Source organism: Meleagris gallopavo, chromosome 5 (genome assembly GCF_905368555.1).
Source record: "Meleagris gallopavo chromosome 5, MGAL_WU_HG_1.1, whole genome shotgun sequence".
Lineage (NCBI taxonomy): Eukaryota > Metazoa > Chordata > Aves > Galliformes > Phasianidae > Meleagris > Meleagris gallopavo.
This window is the reverse complement of record NC_139408.1, coordinates 4,574,808-4,592,311: the sequence shown is the minus strand read 5'-3', so window position 1 is coordinate 4,592,311 and position 17,504 is coordinate 4,574,808. Positions and strand designations below refer to the sequence as shown.

General features: G+C 56.2%; 1 protein-coding gene across 1 annotated transcript; it reads left to right on the top strand.

Moving 5' to 3' along the window:
• Nucleotides 1–1,165: 1,165 nt before the first annotated feature.
• LOC104916135 (uncharacterized) lies at nucleotides 1,166–16,615 on the top strand. Its single transcript, XM_085223819.1, has 9 exons — nucleotides 1,166–2,831; nucleotides 3,876–4,014; nucleotides 4,807–4,903; nucleotides 5,228–5,366; nucleotides 5,481–5,730; nucleotides 8,864–8,928; nucleotides 9,029–9,726; nucleotides 14,153–15,019; nucleotides 15,432–16,615. Exons 1-9 carry the CDS (start codon nucleotides 1,166–1,168, stop codon nucleotides 16,095–16,097), a joined length of 4,587 nt encoding a protein of 1,528 aa, XP_085079945.1. The 3' UTR covers nucleotides 16,098–16,615.
• Nucleotides 16,616–17,504: the final 889 nt, after the last annotated feature.

Sequence of the window (17,504 nt, the reverse complement as noted above, 5' to 3'; positions counted from 1 at the left end):
GGGGTTGGCAACACTGTGGGGGCTGAGGCAGAAGACGCTTTCTTCTGCTTTGAGCAGAGACGAGAGTCCAGCCCCTTTCCTCTCGCGGGCTGTCTAGATCCCTGACCTGCAGGTAAGCAGCTGGATTGGCTACTCCCACTTGCAGGGACTTAGGATGAGGCTGCGTTTCTGCCGTGGAAGGAGGTTCACACCTCCTCCTATCTGTCCCCCTCAGATATTGCCATGAGCTCCTAAGGCTGCTGATTTCTCGCAACAGCCTGGCCAATCTGCCCCAGCAGCTCCTTCAGAAGGATACATCTGCAGCCAGGTTCTTTTCCCTTAACTAGCTTGTAGGTATGTGTCACGGAGTTAACTAGGTCAATGTAAGCCAGAGACAGGGAGGCAGTTGGCCCCTGGGCACCCCGGCCCCACAAAATGGGAAGGAAAAGGGAAAAGGGATAGGGAGATGGGAGCTGAGCTCAAGGAAGGAAAGCAACGAGCAGCAACAATCTATGGAGAAAAACTTATTTTACTAAATATGATAACGGAATGCACGATAACAGAATATAATACAATCAAATTGAAATTGAGACTCGATAAATCGAATAAAATAGGATTGAAAGAGAGTTACTGAGAGCAAGTCAAACCAGAAAATCATGGTACATCTGGGAAGCACCCTCCTACAGCCACTACAAGGCAATAAGAGATCGCCCAACCAGGAAGCGCCAGATCCCATGCCTTCCAAGATGTACAGGGACAGGTGCCCAGAACACGTTAACTCCCAGAGCACGACATGATGTTATGATGTAGAACACCGAAAACCAAAAATCACAAAACCATGAGAGTATGGCGAGATATTTCCTTTATTGGAATCTAAATGGAAATCACAATGAGTTGGACGGCCTACTGCTTTTCTTCTCCAGTGCCAGAGAAGTCCATATATCCCGGCAGCGCTAAAGGTCGTCCTACGGCCCAGCGCTGCGGAAGGCACTTCTGCCCAACACCGTGACGTCTCGACCACCCAACGCAGCTTAAAGCCACTGTGCCCCAGCCTCCATTTTGAGCTGGGGCCACAAGGCCGCCCCACCCCATAGCGCAGAAGGCCACAGCCCCACCCTCCATTATGAGCTGGGCCAGAAGGCCGCACTGTCCAATAGCACTGCAGGTCACTGCCCCGCCCTCCATTATGTGCCAGGCAGGCACGCAGCATAGAAGGCCGCTGGCGCACCCCAACACGGCATTCACTGTCTGCACACCCTCGCGACAGGGACGAGAGGCAGTGGGCGCTACGGGGTCAGGGGCAGCTGTCCTTGCAGACCCCAGGAAGGAGAGCGACTTTTGGTGGCCTTTGGCCACAGCTTTTGGAGGCCGAGGGTCTCTTCATATCCCCGTGAGCATGCTGCGGGGCAACGCTAGACGGGGCCAGGCAAAGCGCAGCCGGCCCAATTCCTGCCAGGGCCCGGCACAGCCCCCCGCCTGCCTCACACAGCAGGAGGAGCACAGGCGGGAGCTGGAGGCGCTGCGGGCCCAGCTGGAGGGCGAGCGGCTCCGCTCCCAGGTGCTGCAGCGCTGCTGGGCCGCCGAGAGACGCGAGCTGCAGGAGGCGGCAGAGCGGGAGCGGCAGCTCCTGGCCGACCGACTGCACTCCAAGTGGGAGCGGCAGCGGGTGTCAAAGCTGCAGAGCCTGCAGGAGCAGAGCCAGAGGCAGCGGGATGCAGAGATCCGCCAACTGCTGCAGGCGAAGGGGGCCCAGCTCCACCAGATGCAGGATCGGCTGCAGCAGCGATACAACCACACCGAACGCCACGTACGGGATCTGCTGCGGCAGCTGGCGAAGGAGCTGCTGTGTGGTGACAGCAGCAGCATGGCCCGCGAATTGCAGCAAGAAGTCCAGCGGCAGCTCTGCAGGAAGTCCTGTGGAGAGCAGGCCGCCCGTGTCGTGCGCCTCCAGCGTGAACTGCAGGAGCAGAGGAGACGCTTCCTGCATCACATCCTGGAGCACGGTGAGGGGCAGCCGCCCGCCTCCTGCCACGGGGCCAGGGCTGCAGCCGTTGGGCCGTGCACACAGCAAAGGCCGGCCTGCCATCGGGCTGTAGCAGAGGTGGGTGTTCAGGCTGCAGAGCAACAAGAGGCCTGCCCACCTGAGCACAGGGAGCTGCAGGAGCAGAACGCCTATCTGCTGAGGGCGCTGAAGGACCTGCAGAGACAGTGCAGTCTCCTCGGAGAGGAGAACTACTTGCTGAGGAGCAGAAGCTCTCAGCAGATGAGGGAGGAGGTGCAGCGGCTCAAGGACAAGACGCGTACGCTCAGCCTCCTTACCCAGCAGCTGCGGGAAACAGTCCGGCAGCTCAAGGAGGCCTCTTCCACATCCAGAGAGGCCACAGAAAAGGCACAGGAAGTCAACCAGCTGCAGGGAAAGCATTTGGAAAAGGAGATCGGGAAAGAACAGGAGCCGCACGGAAATCCAGAGCAGGAATGCTCCAACCCACAGGAAGGGTTGGAGGAGTCGGAACGGCGGTTGATGGCAGTCTGCAGCCTGCACACGCGCAGACGAACATCACCACTAATTCGGAGATTCTTAGCTCGTCACAGCTACGATCCTTTTCAGGGCCCTAATGAGGACCCAGAAAACGAGCTCCCTCTGACTGCTGGACAATACGTTTACATCTTTGGAGACGTGGATGAGGATGGCTGGTTTCTGGGAGAGCTGACGGATGGCACAAGAGGACTGGTCCCTTCCAATCTGGTGGAAGAAGTGTCAGATGACGACCTGGATACAACCGTGCCCCCAGAGCTTCGTGACCTCCTGCTGGATACCGATGACGAAGAGAGACTAGGCAGCAGGAGCGATGGCCGAGAGTGATGGTCACCATCCAGAAATCTGTGTCCGCGTGCTGTCCTCTCCATAAGACAGCAACATCCCATCAAAATTCCACTTTTCTGGATGAAGTCTACCTCCTGCTCCACTTGATGTTCAAGTGGAGCATGGTCCATCAGGAGCAAGACCTTGAAAATTCATCAGCTGTATGACTGAGAACTTAATACATTGGATAGGACTTAAAAATAATAATAAAAAAACCTTATTAAAAAATTATTACTAAAAAAAATACAAAAAAAATACAAAATATTCAAACCCAAAAAGCGTGTAAAGTCTTCTTGTTTTCTGGCAGTCCGCTTTTGTAATGGTACGAGGAAAGGAAGAGGCTGAGGACAGCCTCCAAAGTCTTTCTCAAGCCTCAAGTAAGAATAGAAAGAAATTGTTCTTCTTGCCCTCTTGGAGCCAATACTGAAGCACATTTTCCCGGCGTTTTTGTCCAGGTGTTGCGGCTTCATTGGTTAAGGCAGGCTGCTTCAAGCAGGACTCATGCAACCAATCCTTTATTCAGTCCCACCTAATACATAAGCCCCCCTTGAAATCAATCCTCCACGTGTCAGAAGCATAAAGTCTTAGTTGGACCAGCCCCTTGGTGCGAGTGAATGCATGGGATTGGCCGCTTCTTTGTGTGGAACTGCGGAGTGCATGTCAGGGAGGGACTCGTAGGTCTTGCTTCGATGGCTTCCCTGTCAGTGAGAGTCACATGGGACCCTGGAGGTAGGAGGGACATCTGGAGCAGGAAGTAGCTTATCCCTGGTGAACGCAGGGATCACAGATGGAGGTGCCGTCCTGGGGCAGAACTGGAGCTGGAACAGTGCCGGAGAAGCAGGGATGACAGTGGTTCCGGAGGCTTCCCCTGTGCGGGAGACTGGCGGTCCTTCAGAATGGAGGCACATCTGTGATTGAGTATCGAGCCCAGGCTTCACGGCAATGTGCCTACCACCTGTGGCTTTAGATGGTAGGCGGGTGGGATGGATCTACCGGTCCAAGCTTTGAGTCCCTCACACCTTCCAACTTGGAGGTGTGGAAGAGGAGACTGGAGGATTAGAAGCGGGGACAGGGATGGTGAATGCCGTGAGCCGGTACAACGACCTAGGGGGTCGGCTGGACGGTGTCCAGTTCAACACAACGGAGGCCGAGTGCACCCGCAAGCTGGGACCGTGACGGGAGACCCAGGAGGAGGCCTGGCAGCTGGAGAAGTGGGCCGTGGAACTGAAAGGTCAAGCGAGGCGAGGAGGTCGCACTTTGGCCGACAAACTGGGGGGCACCTGAGGCCCAGTAGAAGGATTTGGGTCCTTGTGGGGAGGCTGGCAGAGCAGAGTGGCGTTGCAGCCGAAGGGACTGGTTGGCTGCATAAAAAAAGGGCTGGCCGCAGGGAGGGGGATCGGCCCTCTACTTGCTGAGGCATCGAGGCTGCTCCAGGTGGGCCCCAGTAAGAAGGACGTAGCCTGGAGCGGGTAGAGGAGCTAAGATGATAGAGGGCTGGAGCACCTTTTGAATGAGGGCGGCTTTCTGAAAAAGAGGGCTCCGAGAACATTGCGGCCTGCACTACGGATGACATAGATGGGATTGGTGTATAGGGGGGAGGCGGGGACGGTCTTAATCGACGGAGGCTAGGAGTTGGAAAGCTTTCAAGAGATTGGCATAATCTGGAGTTGCCTGTTTGATGCCCTCTGAACAAGGCCAGGGCTTGCGGGACTTTGGGCACCTGCAATAGCGGCATCTTGTCTTGTCCTTTTCAGCCAGGTTCTAAAGATTTGAGTGCTGTTTCATAAGACTGCTCACACCGCCCCGCAAAGCTGGCAAAAAGTTAGACGCAAGGAAAAATCCTTGCCTCCTCTCTTCTGTACCTGAAGGCAGAGGGCATCCAAGAGTAGGTTGACGGCTTCAACTGGCATTTGCAGAACGGGCCCCCGTTGTTTCATCCCTATCCCTTTTCCGTTAAGTTGCAGGAGGGCGCTGATTCCAACCTGCCGCTTTCACTGCCCTGTTGTCAGCCGCAGGAACGCGGCCATAGTTTATCTATTGGGTGGGGAACCTGGAGGCAAGGCAAGATGGGAGGTGCCAAAGCAAACCATTTCTGGGCTGTGGGACGGGCCGCCTGGATGGATCTTCCTCCGAGTCCTGCTGGCTCCGCAAGGCACTTGCTGCAGGACCCCTTTGGACGTGGCCACGATTAGCGGAACCGCAGAGGCTACTAACTGCTGTAGGAGGGAGTTCCTAAAACTAGGCCATGATGGAGGCCCAGCTTTTCCAGGCGAATCCATAACCCCGCAGCGCTAAGGGCTGGCCACAGCGAGCACTTCTGCAACCCGGGGACGACCCCGGGCCCTTTGCCACTGTGACCCCCATTTGTGGGCCTGGCCCGCATAGGCGAGGCAAGCCACCCCCATTATGACGGGGCCCAGCGCCGCCAAGCACGGGGTCGGGCCCCGCCCCATGCCGCAGGCGCCACAGAGGCGCTGCGCGCGCCAACACGGCCAGCGCACCCTCCAGGCGAGAGTGGCGCGGGGTAGGCAGGCCTGAGCCCCAGGAGGAAGCGGGGCTTTGGGCACAGCTTGGCGAGGCCTACCCGAGCATGCGCGGGGCACGTTGGGGCCAGCAGCGAGCCGCCCAATTCCGCCAGGCCGGAGGCCCCCCGCCGCCCCGCGCACGGGAAAAAGTGGATGGGCGCTGCGCCAGCAAACAGGGCTCGAGGAGCTGCACCCGGGGCCGGGGCTGAGCCAGAGGCGAGGACGCACTGCCCGACGGCCGCCCGCAGGCTGGAAGCTGCGGAGGAACAGTGAAACGGGAGAGGCAGCGGCGGGAGCAGAGCTGGCCAGAGAAGCGCTCAGGCAACGCAGGAGCTGTGCAGCGGAGTGCAATGGCCCGACCAGGTGAGCTGAGAAGTGGCCAGGCTAGCCCACAGGAGGGAGGGGGCGCCAAGACGGCACCTCAACAAGCTGCAGGGAGTGGTGGTGAACGCCGCTGCGCACCAGCAGCTGGACTGAGAGGAGGCTGAACCATACAAGGGCGAGGGTAGCCAGTTGGAAGCCACAGAGTTCTGCTCCGCGAGAGTCTGCCACCGTGCAGAGCAGGCTCGGCCCGGGAAGACCTCACCAGGTGGATGACGGAGTAAGGTGCAGCCTGAGGAGAGGCCTGGAACCAGCTGTTCCAGTGCCGAAGGGCGGTGACGCTAGAGGACTTGAGCAGGTAGTGTACACCGGCAACTGAAAGAGGAGGGGAGAGTGGAAAAACAGGAAGAAAGATCGCACCATAGGCACGGCGTCGAAGGACTGGGCCCCCGCAGCCCACAGCCTGGAGATTTTGAGCAACCTGCCAGGATGAAAGTCCCTGCCCCGGCAATTGAAGGTGAGCTTGAAGGTCTTCATCCGCGTCCGCTTCTAATTCTGGTTCAGAGTGTCCAGCAGACCTGGGCTCCAGGCAGCACAAGCCACTTGGGACAGGAGGCTCACGAGCTGGAGAACGGAGGCAACCGCTGCCGACACCTCAGAGGGACACCCAAAGCGCCCTGAGGTCACGCTGGCCCAACTTGAGTCAGAAGAGTGGAAAAGACACAGGAGATGGAACAGTACGGAACTCCAAACAGATTGAGAGTAACTCAGTTAGACAGCCAACCATCAAATTCATCCATATGAATCTACCTCCTGCTCCATCCTGTTTCAATGGACGGCCAAAGGAGCCAAGACCTGAAAATCATCAGTTTTACTGAGACTTAATCATTGGATAGGACTAAATATATTAAAACCTATTAAAATGTACTAAAAAATAGAAAAAATCAAATATTCAAACCAAAAGCGTGAAAGTCTTCTTGTTTTCTGGCAGTCCGTTTTGTAAGGACGAAAAGAAAGGCTGAGGAGCCTCCAAAATCTTTTCGCGCTCCCTCAATTAGATGAGAAAGAATACATGTTCCCTCTTCTGGGACGCCAGTCCTTGAAGCCCACTTTTCGTGCAGCATGTTCCATAGGGTTGAAGCCGATTCCATTGGTGATAAGATGGCGCTTGCATTTGGAAGGATAGGAAATAATTCAAAATAAAATCTTATTAAGTCTACAACATTTAATAACAGATTCACCCTTGAAATGTCAATCCTTCCTCGTGTCTGCAGGTACGAGAAATCAGCTGGGACCAACTGCCAAGCAGTCCTGTGTAATGCAGTGAAGGCAACTATGGTAAAGGAAGCGTTGAGCTGCCTTGGGAGGCCAAATCCTGGTGCCACTTTCTGAGTAGCTTGGAACACTCCGCAGTTTGAGTGTCACAGAGGTGGACTAAGGAGGGGGTTCATTCTGAGGCAGTAGTATCATTCCTTTTGGTACCACAGTAAACTGATGGAGCCCCCACTGGATCTACCAAACAAAGCTGGTACAGGCCTGTGATGCAATGCATCGTCGACACAATGCCGCAGTGGTTCAGTGAGGCTTTCCTCACCCTGTGCTGGGGTCAGCTGACTTCAGGAGCTGCAGGACTCAGCAGTGAGTTTCTCAGCCAGCGTGCTTCCAAGGCAGGAGGCCTGTCACCTGAGACGTCAGATGGAAGGGATGGCTTCTTGGGGATGGAGGTTCACCTGGATCGAGAGCCTTTACATGTCCTCACCATCTCTGTAACGGAGGTGGAAGAAGGATGGATGCTTGGATGGAGGAAAGCAGTGGACCGGACATGCTTGGCAATGCCAAGGCAGGCCGATCACCAGGATCCGAGGTTCCCTAACCTGTGCTCGCAAGATCTGCAACGACCTACAGAAGCATGGAGGCCTACGAGCCAGAGCAAGCTCAGAGACACCAGCTGGCGTCGAGTCAACACAGGAGCGAAACTGGGCTGGGAGTGAGGCTTGGAATGGGAGGATTCACGAGCCGGATCTGGAGAGCCTTGGACAGGATCACCATCTCGCTAAACTTGGGAGTTCTTGAGAGAGGATGGAGGAGGCTTGGACTGGTGACGTGGACAGGCAAAGCGCATGTCGTGCAGCCGGAGGCACGTGTATGCCTCAGGAGTCGAGGCCGGGTGACTGTCACCCACTTGCTTGAGGGCACCCTAGAGCTGCGTCAAAGCCGGGCCAGTACAAACGAAGGAGAGGGTCCAGACAGGGACGAATGATCAGGGGAGACCTGCTAGAGGAAAGGGGATGGTGTGGCTGCAAAAGGAAGCTCCGAGGATATTGCGGCCCAACTGAAAGTGCATAGTCGAAGTGGAAAGGACTTGGGTCGTAGTGAAGGAACTGGGAGGCAGGTCTTACTGCGGAGCCTTGGTAGTATTAGGGCGAGCTTTTACAAAGGGAGCCGCAGGGAAGGTGGGCAGGTTCCCCAGACTTGGCTTGAACCTAGATTGCAAGGCCAGGCCTGGGGGCACCTAGTCGGAGTTGGCACCTGACTGCAGGGAGTTGGACTAAGAGCAGGGTCCTTTCCCCCATCAGGAAGGTTCGGGAATGGCTTGTTTCAGTGAAAGTGTGCTCACACTCTGGGCATGCCTACTAAGGAGAGAAAAGTTACAGGCGTAGTGATGAAATTTGCTGAGGCAAGTGGACATCTTGAAAGCAAGGGGAGCCTTAAAGAAGCTTTACGAGCTAAACCTGCCGCAGAAGGCTTGCAAGCCACTTGTTCCAAGCGCTATGATCCCTGTTCAGTATAAGGTCAGGTGGCTGGGGCTCGGCATGCCTCCCCTGCCCTGCATCTGCCCCGGGATTGTGCACTGAGTGAGCAAATGGCCTAGCACTTCCATTCAGTGGGCTTGGAAGCAGCCGGTTAGGCAAGGGCAAAGGGGTGGGCTCACACATGGCCCCAGCACATTGGCTGGGAGCAAGTTCGGGGACAGGGAAGGGTGAATTGGAGTTTCCTCCTTCTCGCTCTTTCCTGCCTTGTGAGCCGAGGGACCAAAATGCTTGAGGACTGTCCAAACTGACGTGCAGATAGCCCGACCCATCTTGTCATAGGCCCTTGATTACTTACCAGTTTTAAAGTTATGGGGACTTTGCTTATATCACTGCACATTTGACTTTCCGCTAGTTTGTCTCAGGTGCCAGAGCATCATACCGCAGGGCGAGGTGGCACGCCAGCGCTGGCGGAAGCATCTGGCAGACCGTGAGCGACCCCACGCAGCAAATCGCTGGGCCCTGTCATGGACTGGGGCACAGATGGCCCCCTAGCCGAAGGCCACCCCCTGGCCTCTGGCCCGGGAAAGGCCCACTGCCAGAGCCTGCATGTGCACTGCCACCTCATAGTGAGGAGCGCAGCATGAGGCGCTTTAGCTACCAACAGGCTGGAGATGTTCTCAAATCTAGGAAGACAGAGGAGGGCGCTCTTTGGGTCCAGAGATGTCCTTGTCCGGCCAGGAAGGAGCGCTTGGGGCAGGCACAGCTTCTTGCCAAGTCCTTGATACCCCAGGAGCACGTGAGGCAACCTGACAGGCCAGGTGAGCGGGGCCCAAGTGCTGCCGGGCCCGCAGGGAGGCCGCCTGCCCCCCGCTGGAGGGCCAGAGTGAGCAAGGCCTGCGCAGTAGACCGCTCATTGTCCCAGGAGGCCGCACTAGGGCGCCGGCGGACCAGAGGCGCACTGCCACACCCTCCGAGCGACGAGGCGTGGCCTGGGGAAGCAGAGGGCCAGGTTGCGACCCCCAGGAGTGACGGACTGGGCTGGCAGCTCGGGCGAGGGTCCAGTCTTGCCGTGAAGAAGCCGGCGGGCAACGCAGGGGCGGAGCGAGCATGGCCCTCCCAGGCCCGGCCGGCACCACCTGCCGAGGAGCAGGGCCACGGAGGGAGGGCGGCCCGGCCCAAGCTGCAGGGATCCCACAGGTTGAGCGCATGGCGCAAGAGCCCGCTGATCGCAACCAGCACAGCTGACGCGGAGAGGCTGTTCAGCCATACGCGTGAGCAGCTGGCGGTGAGCCAGCAGTGAAACCACGAAGCTGCCCCAGGCGAGGAGATCGGGCACCCGTGAGAGGAGCCCAGTCGAGCGGCTATGAAGTGCGCACGGTCCATTGGATGCCAGCTGTGAGCGAGAGCAGCTGCGGGAGAGGAGCCCCGGACCAGGCGGCTCCAGCCTGAAGGGATCCTGACAGGAGCGGAGAGGGATGTAAGCAGGGCAGTGTGCAACCAAGGGCAGCTGGAATAGAGAGGAGTGTGGCAATAATCAGGAAGGAGGTAGCCGCCCATGAGGCACAGCTGCCCAGAGAGGCTGTCAGGGGCCTGGGCTACACCGCCAGGCAGTTGCACCGACCGTAGGCAAGAGTCCCGCCATGGCAGTATGAACGAGAGTTGAAGGTCTTCCATCGAAACATCTGGATCCAATGCTGTCTGAAGGAGATCAAGAGACTGTGCTCCAGGCTTAGACAGCAGTAGTGTGACAGGCAATGCCTCAATAGAGAGGGAACTGAGAGGCAGACAAGGCATAAGCCAGCACCAAGCAGGAGAACCTGATGCCCTCTGCACGGCTCCACAGGCTGGGGCCAACTTAGGACGAACAGGCTGAGGAAAATCCGCCCTCCATGGTTGGAAACAGAACTGGAGGTCCAACCCACAACTCTGTTTTCAGGCGTTTGGAGTCTGGCCAGAGCCAGAACGAACCCACAATTCGGCATTACTAGCTCAGTCACGCACAGCCACTGCCCCAAGAGCCCAGAAACGAGGGCGCCACCCTCGCCAGAACCCTGTAGGGGGAACTTCACTGAGCGGGATACGGCCTGGTTCTGGGGAGCAACGATGGGCACAAGAGGCAGAGGTAAACTGGAGAGTGAGATTGACAAAATACACGATGCCCAGACTCAGAATGTGGTGTACCGATGGAGAGGCAACGCAGGCAGCGAGAGAAGTCACCATCCAGAAATCTGTGTCCGCGTGCTTTCCTCTCCATAAGACAGCAACATCCCATCAAAATTCCACTTTTCTGGATGAAGTCTACCTCCTGCTCCACTTGATGTTCAAGTGGAGCATGGTCCATCAGGAGCAAGACCTTGAAAATTCATCAGCTGTATGACTGAGAACTTAATACATTGGATAGGACTTAAAAATAATAATTAAAAAACCTTATTAAAAAATTATTACTAAAAAAAATACAAAAAAAATACAAAATATTCAAACCCAAAAAGCGTGTAAAGTCTTCTTGTTTTCTGGCAGTCCGCTTTTGTAATGGTACGAGGAAAAGAAGAGGCTGAGGACAGCCTCCAAAGTCTTTCTCAAGCGCTCTACCTGCAAGTATAAGAATCGAGAGAGAAAGGAATATCATTGCTTGCTTCTCTTCTTTGGGACGCCCAAAGTACCTTGGAAGGCCACACTTTCTGAGCTGTACAGACATTGTGTCCCAGAGCGGCTGTTTGACCGCTTCCATTGGGTGATAAGGCATGGCGCTTGCATTGTCTGAAGGCACGGACTCAGATGCAAATCCAAATCCTTTATTGCAGGTCCCTACATCCTTTATATACATGCTGAAGCCCCCCCTTGAAATTTCCAATCCATCCCTACGTGTCAGCAGAGCACTTAACAAGTCTCCTTCACGTCTGGACACCAACTGCCCACGCAAGTGCGTGTGATAATGCATGTGGATGGGGCCAGCCTTACTTTGTGTAAGGGAAGCTGTCTGAGAGCTGCACGTCAGGGAGGGACTCCTTGCTCTCAGGCTCTGCTTGCTTTTCTGACTGGCTGTGAGGAACACTCCTGTCCAGTGAGATGTCACACTGAGAGAGTGGGGACCTCTGGGAGGTAGGAGGGTTACATTCCTTGGAGCCAGAAGTGAGCTCTTCATTCTCCTCTTCTGGTGACACAGCAGGTGAGACACAGATGGAGGGATGCCAGGTCATGGGAGGGCCAGAAAGACAGTGAGAGCTGGAACAGTGCCTGTGGGAGATGCCAATGAGCATGGACTCGATCAGCCTGGTTCTCCAGGGAAGGCTTTCCCTCACCTCTGTGCCTGGGAAGATCATGGAGCGGATCCTTCCAGAAGCTATGGAAGGCACATACGAGCTAGATTTGAGGTGATTCGAGACAGCCAGCGTGGCTTCACCAAGGGCAGATCGTGCCTGACCAACCTGGTGGCCTTCTATGATGGAGTGATGGCTTCGGTTGATGGGGATGGATGTCATCTACCTGGACTTCTGCAAAGCCTTTGACATGGTCCCTCACCACATCCTTCTCTCTAACTTGGAGAGGTGTGGATGAGAAGGATGGACTGTTGGATGGATTAGGAATTGGCTGGCTGGACACAGGCAAATTGTTGTGATCAATGTGTCAGGTGCAGGCCGGTCACAAGCGGTATCCCTCAGGGGTCGGTCTGAGGACCGGTGCTCTTCAGCATCTTCATCAACGACACAGACGATGGCATCGAGTGCACCCTCAGCAAGCCTGCAGATGACACCAAGCTGAGCGGTGCAGTCAACACACCAGGAAGGGAAGGGACCTGGACAGGCTGGAGAAGTGGGGCCGTGGGAACCTGATACGGTTCAACGAGGCCGAGTGCAGGGTGCTGCACTTGGGTCGGGGGAATCCCAGTATTCGCACAAACTGGGGGAAGATCTCCTTGAGAGCAGCCCAGTGGAGAAGGACTTGGGGGTCCTGGTGAACGAGAAGCTGGGCATGAGCCAGCAGTGTGCGCTTGCAGCCCGGAAGGCCGACTGTGTCCTGGGCTGCATTAAAAAAGGGGTGGCCAGCAGGGAGAGGGAGGTGATCGTCCCCCTCTACTTGGCTCTTGAGAGGCCCCATCTGTAGTGCTGCGTCCAGGCCTGGGGCCCCCAGTACAGAAAGGACGTGGAGCTCTTGGAGCGGGTCCAGAGGAGGGCACTAAGATGATCAGAGGGCTGGAGCACCTCTCCTATGAGGAAAGGTTGAGGGAACTGGGCTTGTTTGGCTTGCAAAAGAGAAGGCTCCGAGGAGACCTCATTGCGGCCTTCCACTACTTGAAAGGAGCATATGATCAGGAAGGGGAATGGCTGTTGATGAGGGGAGATAGTGAGAGGACAAGGGGGAACGGTCTTAAACTCAGACAGGGGAGGCTTAGGTTAGATATTAGGAGGAAGCTTTTCACACAGAAGGCAGTGACAGACTGGAGCAGGTTGCCCAAGGAGGTTGTGCATGCCCCATCCGTGGAAGCATTCAAGGCCAGGCTGGCTGTGGCTCGGGGCAGCCTGGTCTGGTGGTTGGCGACCCTGCACATAGCAGGGGAGTTGCAACTAGATGATCATTGTGGTCCTTTTCAGCCCAGGCCATTCTATGAGTCTTTGAAGTGCCTGTGTTTCAAGTAAGGAAGAGTCGTGCTCAACACCATGGTCCCCGGGCAAGAGGCAATAGGCAGAGAGAAGAAAAGTTCAGGACAGCTACAAGGAAAAATCTTGGCCATGAGCTGCTCTTCTTTTGTACTATCCTTTGTAAGGCAGAGGGGCAGCCAAAAAGAAGCTTTGTACGTAACTTCCAAACCTGGCACTTTGCAGATAACGCCTCTCCACCCATCTTTGTTTCATAGCCCCTAATGATCTCTTGTTTCTCAGTTATAAGAGTTGTCATGGACGGGGGCTGCTGCATTCCCTCACACCTGCCCTGCCATTTCACTTGTCCCCGTGATTGATGCAGCCTGCAGGAGAGCAGCAAATGGCCATAGCACTTCCATCTCAGGTGGGGGCTTGGGGAAGCAGCCAGGAGAAGGCAAGGGGCAAGAGATGGGAGTGCAGGGAGACAGCGAGATGCCCTCAGCCAGCATTTGCTGGGGGCATGTGCTGGGGGACAGGGAAGCCGCTGGAATTGGAGTTTCTCTCCTCTCCGAGCTGCTTCCCTGGGCCTTGGCTGTTCCCAGCAAGGAACACTTTGCTTGCAGGAGCCTGTGGGCTTTGTGGACGTGGCCACGTATTTCAGCAGGGAGGAGAACCTGGCAGCAGGTTCTTTTAACTTAACTAGCTTGTAGGTATGGTGAGATATTTCCTTTATTGGAATCTAAATGGAAATCACAATGAGTTGGACGGCCTACTGCTTTTCTTCTCCAGTGCCAGAGAAGTCCATATATCCCGGCAGCGCTAAAGGTCGTCCTACGGCCCAGCGCTGCGGAAGGCACTTCTGCCCAACACCGTGACGTCTCGACCACCCAACGCAGCTTAAAGCCACTGTGACCCAGCCTCCATTTTGAGCTGGGGCCAACAAGGCTGCCCCGCCCCATAGCGCAGAAGGCCACAGCCCCACCCTCCATTATGAGCTGGGCCAGAAGGCCGCACTGTCCAATAGCACTGCAGGTCACTGCCCCGCCCTCCATTATGTGCCAGGCAGGCACGCAGCATAGAAGGCCGCTGGCGCACCCCAACACGGCATTCACTGTCTGCACACCCTCGCGACAGGGACGAGAGGCAGTGGGCGCTACGGGGTCAGGGGCAGCTGTCCTTGCAGACCCCAGGAAGGAGAGCGACTTTTGGTGGCCTTTGGCCACAGCTTTTGGAGGCCGAGGGTCTCTTTATATCCCCGTGAGCATGCTGCGGGGCAACGCTAGACGGGGCCAGGCAAAGCGCAGCCGGCCCAATTCCTGCCAGGGCCCGGCACGGCCCCCCGCCTGCCCCGCGCAGCGGGAGGAGCACAGGTGGGAGCTGGAGGCGCTGCGGGCCCAGCTGGAGAGCGAGAGGCTCCGCTCCCAGGAGCTGCAGCGCCACTGGGCCGCCGAGAGACGTGAGCTGCAGGAGGCGGCAGAGCGGCAGCGGCAGCTCCTGGCCGACCGACTGCGCTGTGCCTGGGAGAAGCAGCAGGCCCAGGAGGAGCAGCAGCTGAAGGAGCGGGAGCAGCGGCAGCGGGCGATGGAGATCCAGCAGCTGCTGCGCTGGAAGGAAGCCGAGCTGCAGGCAACGCAGGAGCTGCTGCAGCGGGAGTGCAATGTGGCCCTGCACCAGGCTCGTGAGCTGCAGCAGCAGCTGGCCGAGGAGCTGAGGAGCCCCCACAGGAGCGGCAGGGCGGCCCGCGCCAAGCTGCAGGGCATCCTCAACAAGCTGTTCAGGGAGATGGATGGTGAACAGCCCGCCTGCATCCGCCAACTCCAGCATCAGCTGGAGCTGGAGAGGAGGCTGTTCAACCAATACATCGTGGGAAGCTGGGAGGGTGAGCCCCAGCATGTGGAAAGCCACAGAATGTCCTGCTCCCAGGACAGAGAGGGAGCTCTGGGCCACCACCGTGCAGAGCAGGGCTCCAGTCGACCGGCTGTGAAGAACGCTCACGTCCAGGTGAGATGACACTGAGAGAGTAAGAATTGTTCAGCCTGCAGGGAGAGGAGGCTCTGGGGACACCACAGAGCGGCGTTCCAGTGCCTGAAGGAGGACTGGACTAGGGAAGGCTGGAGAGGGACTTGTAAGGCAGGGGAGTAGTGATACAACCAAGGGCAATGCCTTGAAAGTAGAAGAGGGGAGATGTGGATGAGATACAAGGAAGAAAGACTCAGCACCATGAGGCACAGGCTGCCCAGAGAGGCTGTGGATGCCCCGTCCCTGGCAGTGCTCCAGGCCAGCCTGGAGCACGTTTGAGCAACCTGACCGAGTGCAAGATGTCCCTGCCCATGGCATGGGCTTGGAACGGGAGAGCTTTGAAGGTCCCTTCCTATCCAAACCGTTCTGTTCTTCTATGATTTTCTGGTTCTAGGTGCCAGAGATGTCCAAGCAAGACCTGGGGCTCCCAGGCAGCACAAGCAGCAAGCTGCTGGAGCAGCGCAGCTGCCTCCAACGAGCCCTGAGCAACCTGGAGAGGCAGAGCCAGGCCCTACAGGCCCAGAACCACCTGCTGAGAGAGGGACACTCTCCAGAAGCGCGCCAGGAGCTGCACCGGCTCCAGCAGGCTGGGGCCAAACTTGAGGTGCTCAGCAAGAGGCTGGAGGAAAAATGCAGGCAGCTCCAGGAGATTGGGAAAAACCCAGAACAGGAATGCTCCAACCCACAGGAAGGGTTGGAGGAGTCGGAACGGCGGTTGATGGCAGTCTGCAGCCTGCACACGCGCAGACGAACATCACCACTAATTCGGAGATTCTTAGCTCGTCACAGCTACGATCCTTTTCAGGGCCCTAATGAGGACCCAGAAAACGAGCTCCCTCTGACTGCTGGACAATACGTTTACATCTTTGGAGACGTGGATGAGGATGGCTGGTTTCTGGGAGAGCTGACGGATGGCACAAGAGGACTGGTCCCTTCCAATCTGGTGGAAGAAGTGTCAGATGACGACCTGGATACAACCGTGCCCCCAGAGCTTCGTGACCTCCTGCTGGATACCGATGATGAAGAGAGACTAGACAGCAGGAGCGATGGCCGAGAGTGATGGTCACCATCCAGAAATCTGTGTCCGCGTGCTGTCCTCTCCATAAGACAGCAACATCCCATCAAAATTCCACTTTTCTGGATGAAGTCTACCTCCTGCTCCACTTGATGTTCAAGTGGAGCATGGTCCATCAGGAGCAAGACCTTGAAAATTCATCAGCTGTATGACTGAGAACTTAATACATTGGATAGGACTTAAAAATAATAATTAAAAAACCTTATTAAAAAATTATTACTAAAAAAAATACAAAAAAAATACAAAATATTCAAACCCAAAAAGCGTGTAAAGTCTTCTTGTTTTCTGGCAGTCCGCTTTTGTAATGGTACGAGGAAAAGAAGAGGCTGAGGACAGCCTCCAAAGTCTTTCTCAAGCGCTCTACCTGCAAGTATAAGAATCGAGAGAGAAAGGAATATCATTGCTTGCTTCTCTTCTTTGGGACGCCCAAAGTACCTTGGAAGGCCACACTTTCTGAGCTGTACAGACATTGTGTCCCAGAGCGGCTGTTTGACCGCTTCCATTGGGTGATAAGGCATGGCGCTTGCATTGTCTGCAGGCACGGACTCAGATGCAAATCCAAATCCTTTATTGCAGGTCCCTACATCCTTTATATACATGCTGAAGCCCCCCCTTGAAATTACCAATCCATCCCTACGTGTCAGCAGAGCACTTAACAAGTCTCCTTCACGTCTGGACATCAACTGCCCACGCAAGTGCGTGTGATAATGCATGTGGATGGGGCCAGCCTTACTTTGTGTAAGGGAAGCTGTCTGAGAGCTGCACGTCAGGGAGGGACTCCTTGCTCTCAGGCTCTGCTTGCTTTTCTGACTGGCTGTGAGGAACACTCCTGTCCAGTGAGATGTCACACTGAGAGAGTGGGAACCTCTGGGAGATAGGAGGGTTACATTCCTTGGAGCCAGAAGTGAGCTCTTCATTTTCCTCTTCTGGTGACACAGCTGGTGAGACACAGATGGAGGGACGCCTGGTCCTGGTGGACGAGAAGCTGGGCATGAGCCAGCAGTGTGCGCTTGCAGCCCGGAAGGCCAACTGTGTTCTGGGCTGCATTAAAAAAGGGGTGGCCAGCAGGGAGAGGGAGGCGATCGTCCCTCTGTACTCAGCTCTTGTGAGGCCCCATCTGCAGTGCTGCGTCCAGGCCTCGGGCCCGCAGTACAGGAAGGACATGGAGCTCTTGGAGCGGGTCCAGAGGAGGCCTAGCATCTCTCTTATGAGGAAAGGTTGAGGGAACTGGGCTTTTTTTTTTCTTCCCGATTTCCTTTTTTGTCTTTTTCTCCCTTTCCCCCTCCCCTCCCACTTCTAACTGTGTTTTTCTTCTGCTGTCAAAAGAAAGAGAGGACGGACGGACAGGCTTTGCGGTGCACCTCCGCGTCATTCCCGTCGGAGCGGTTGTTT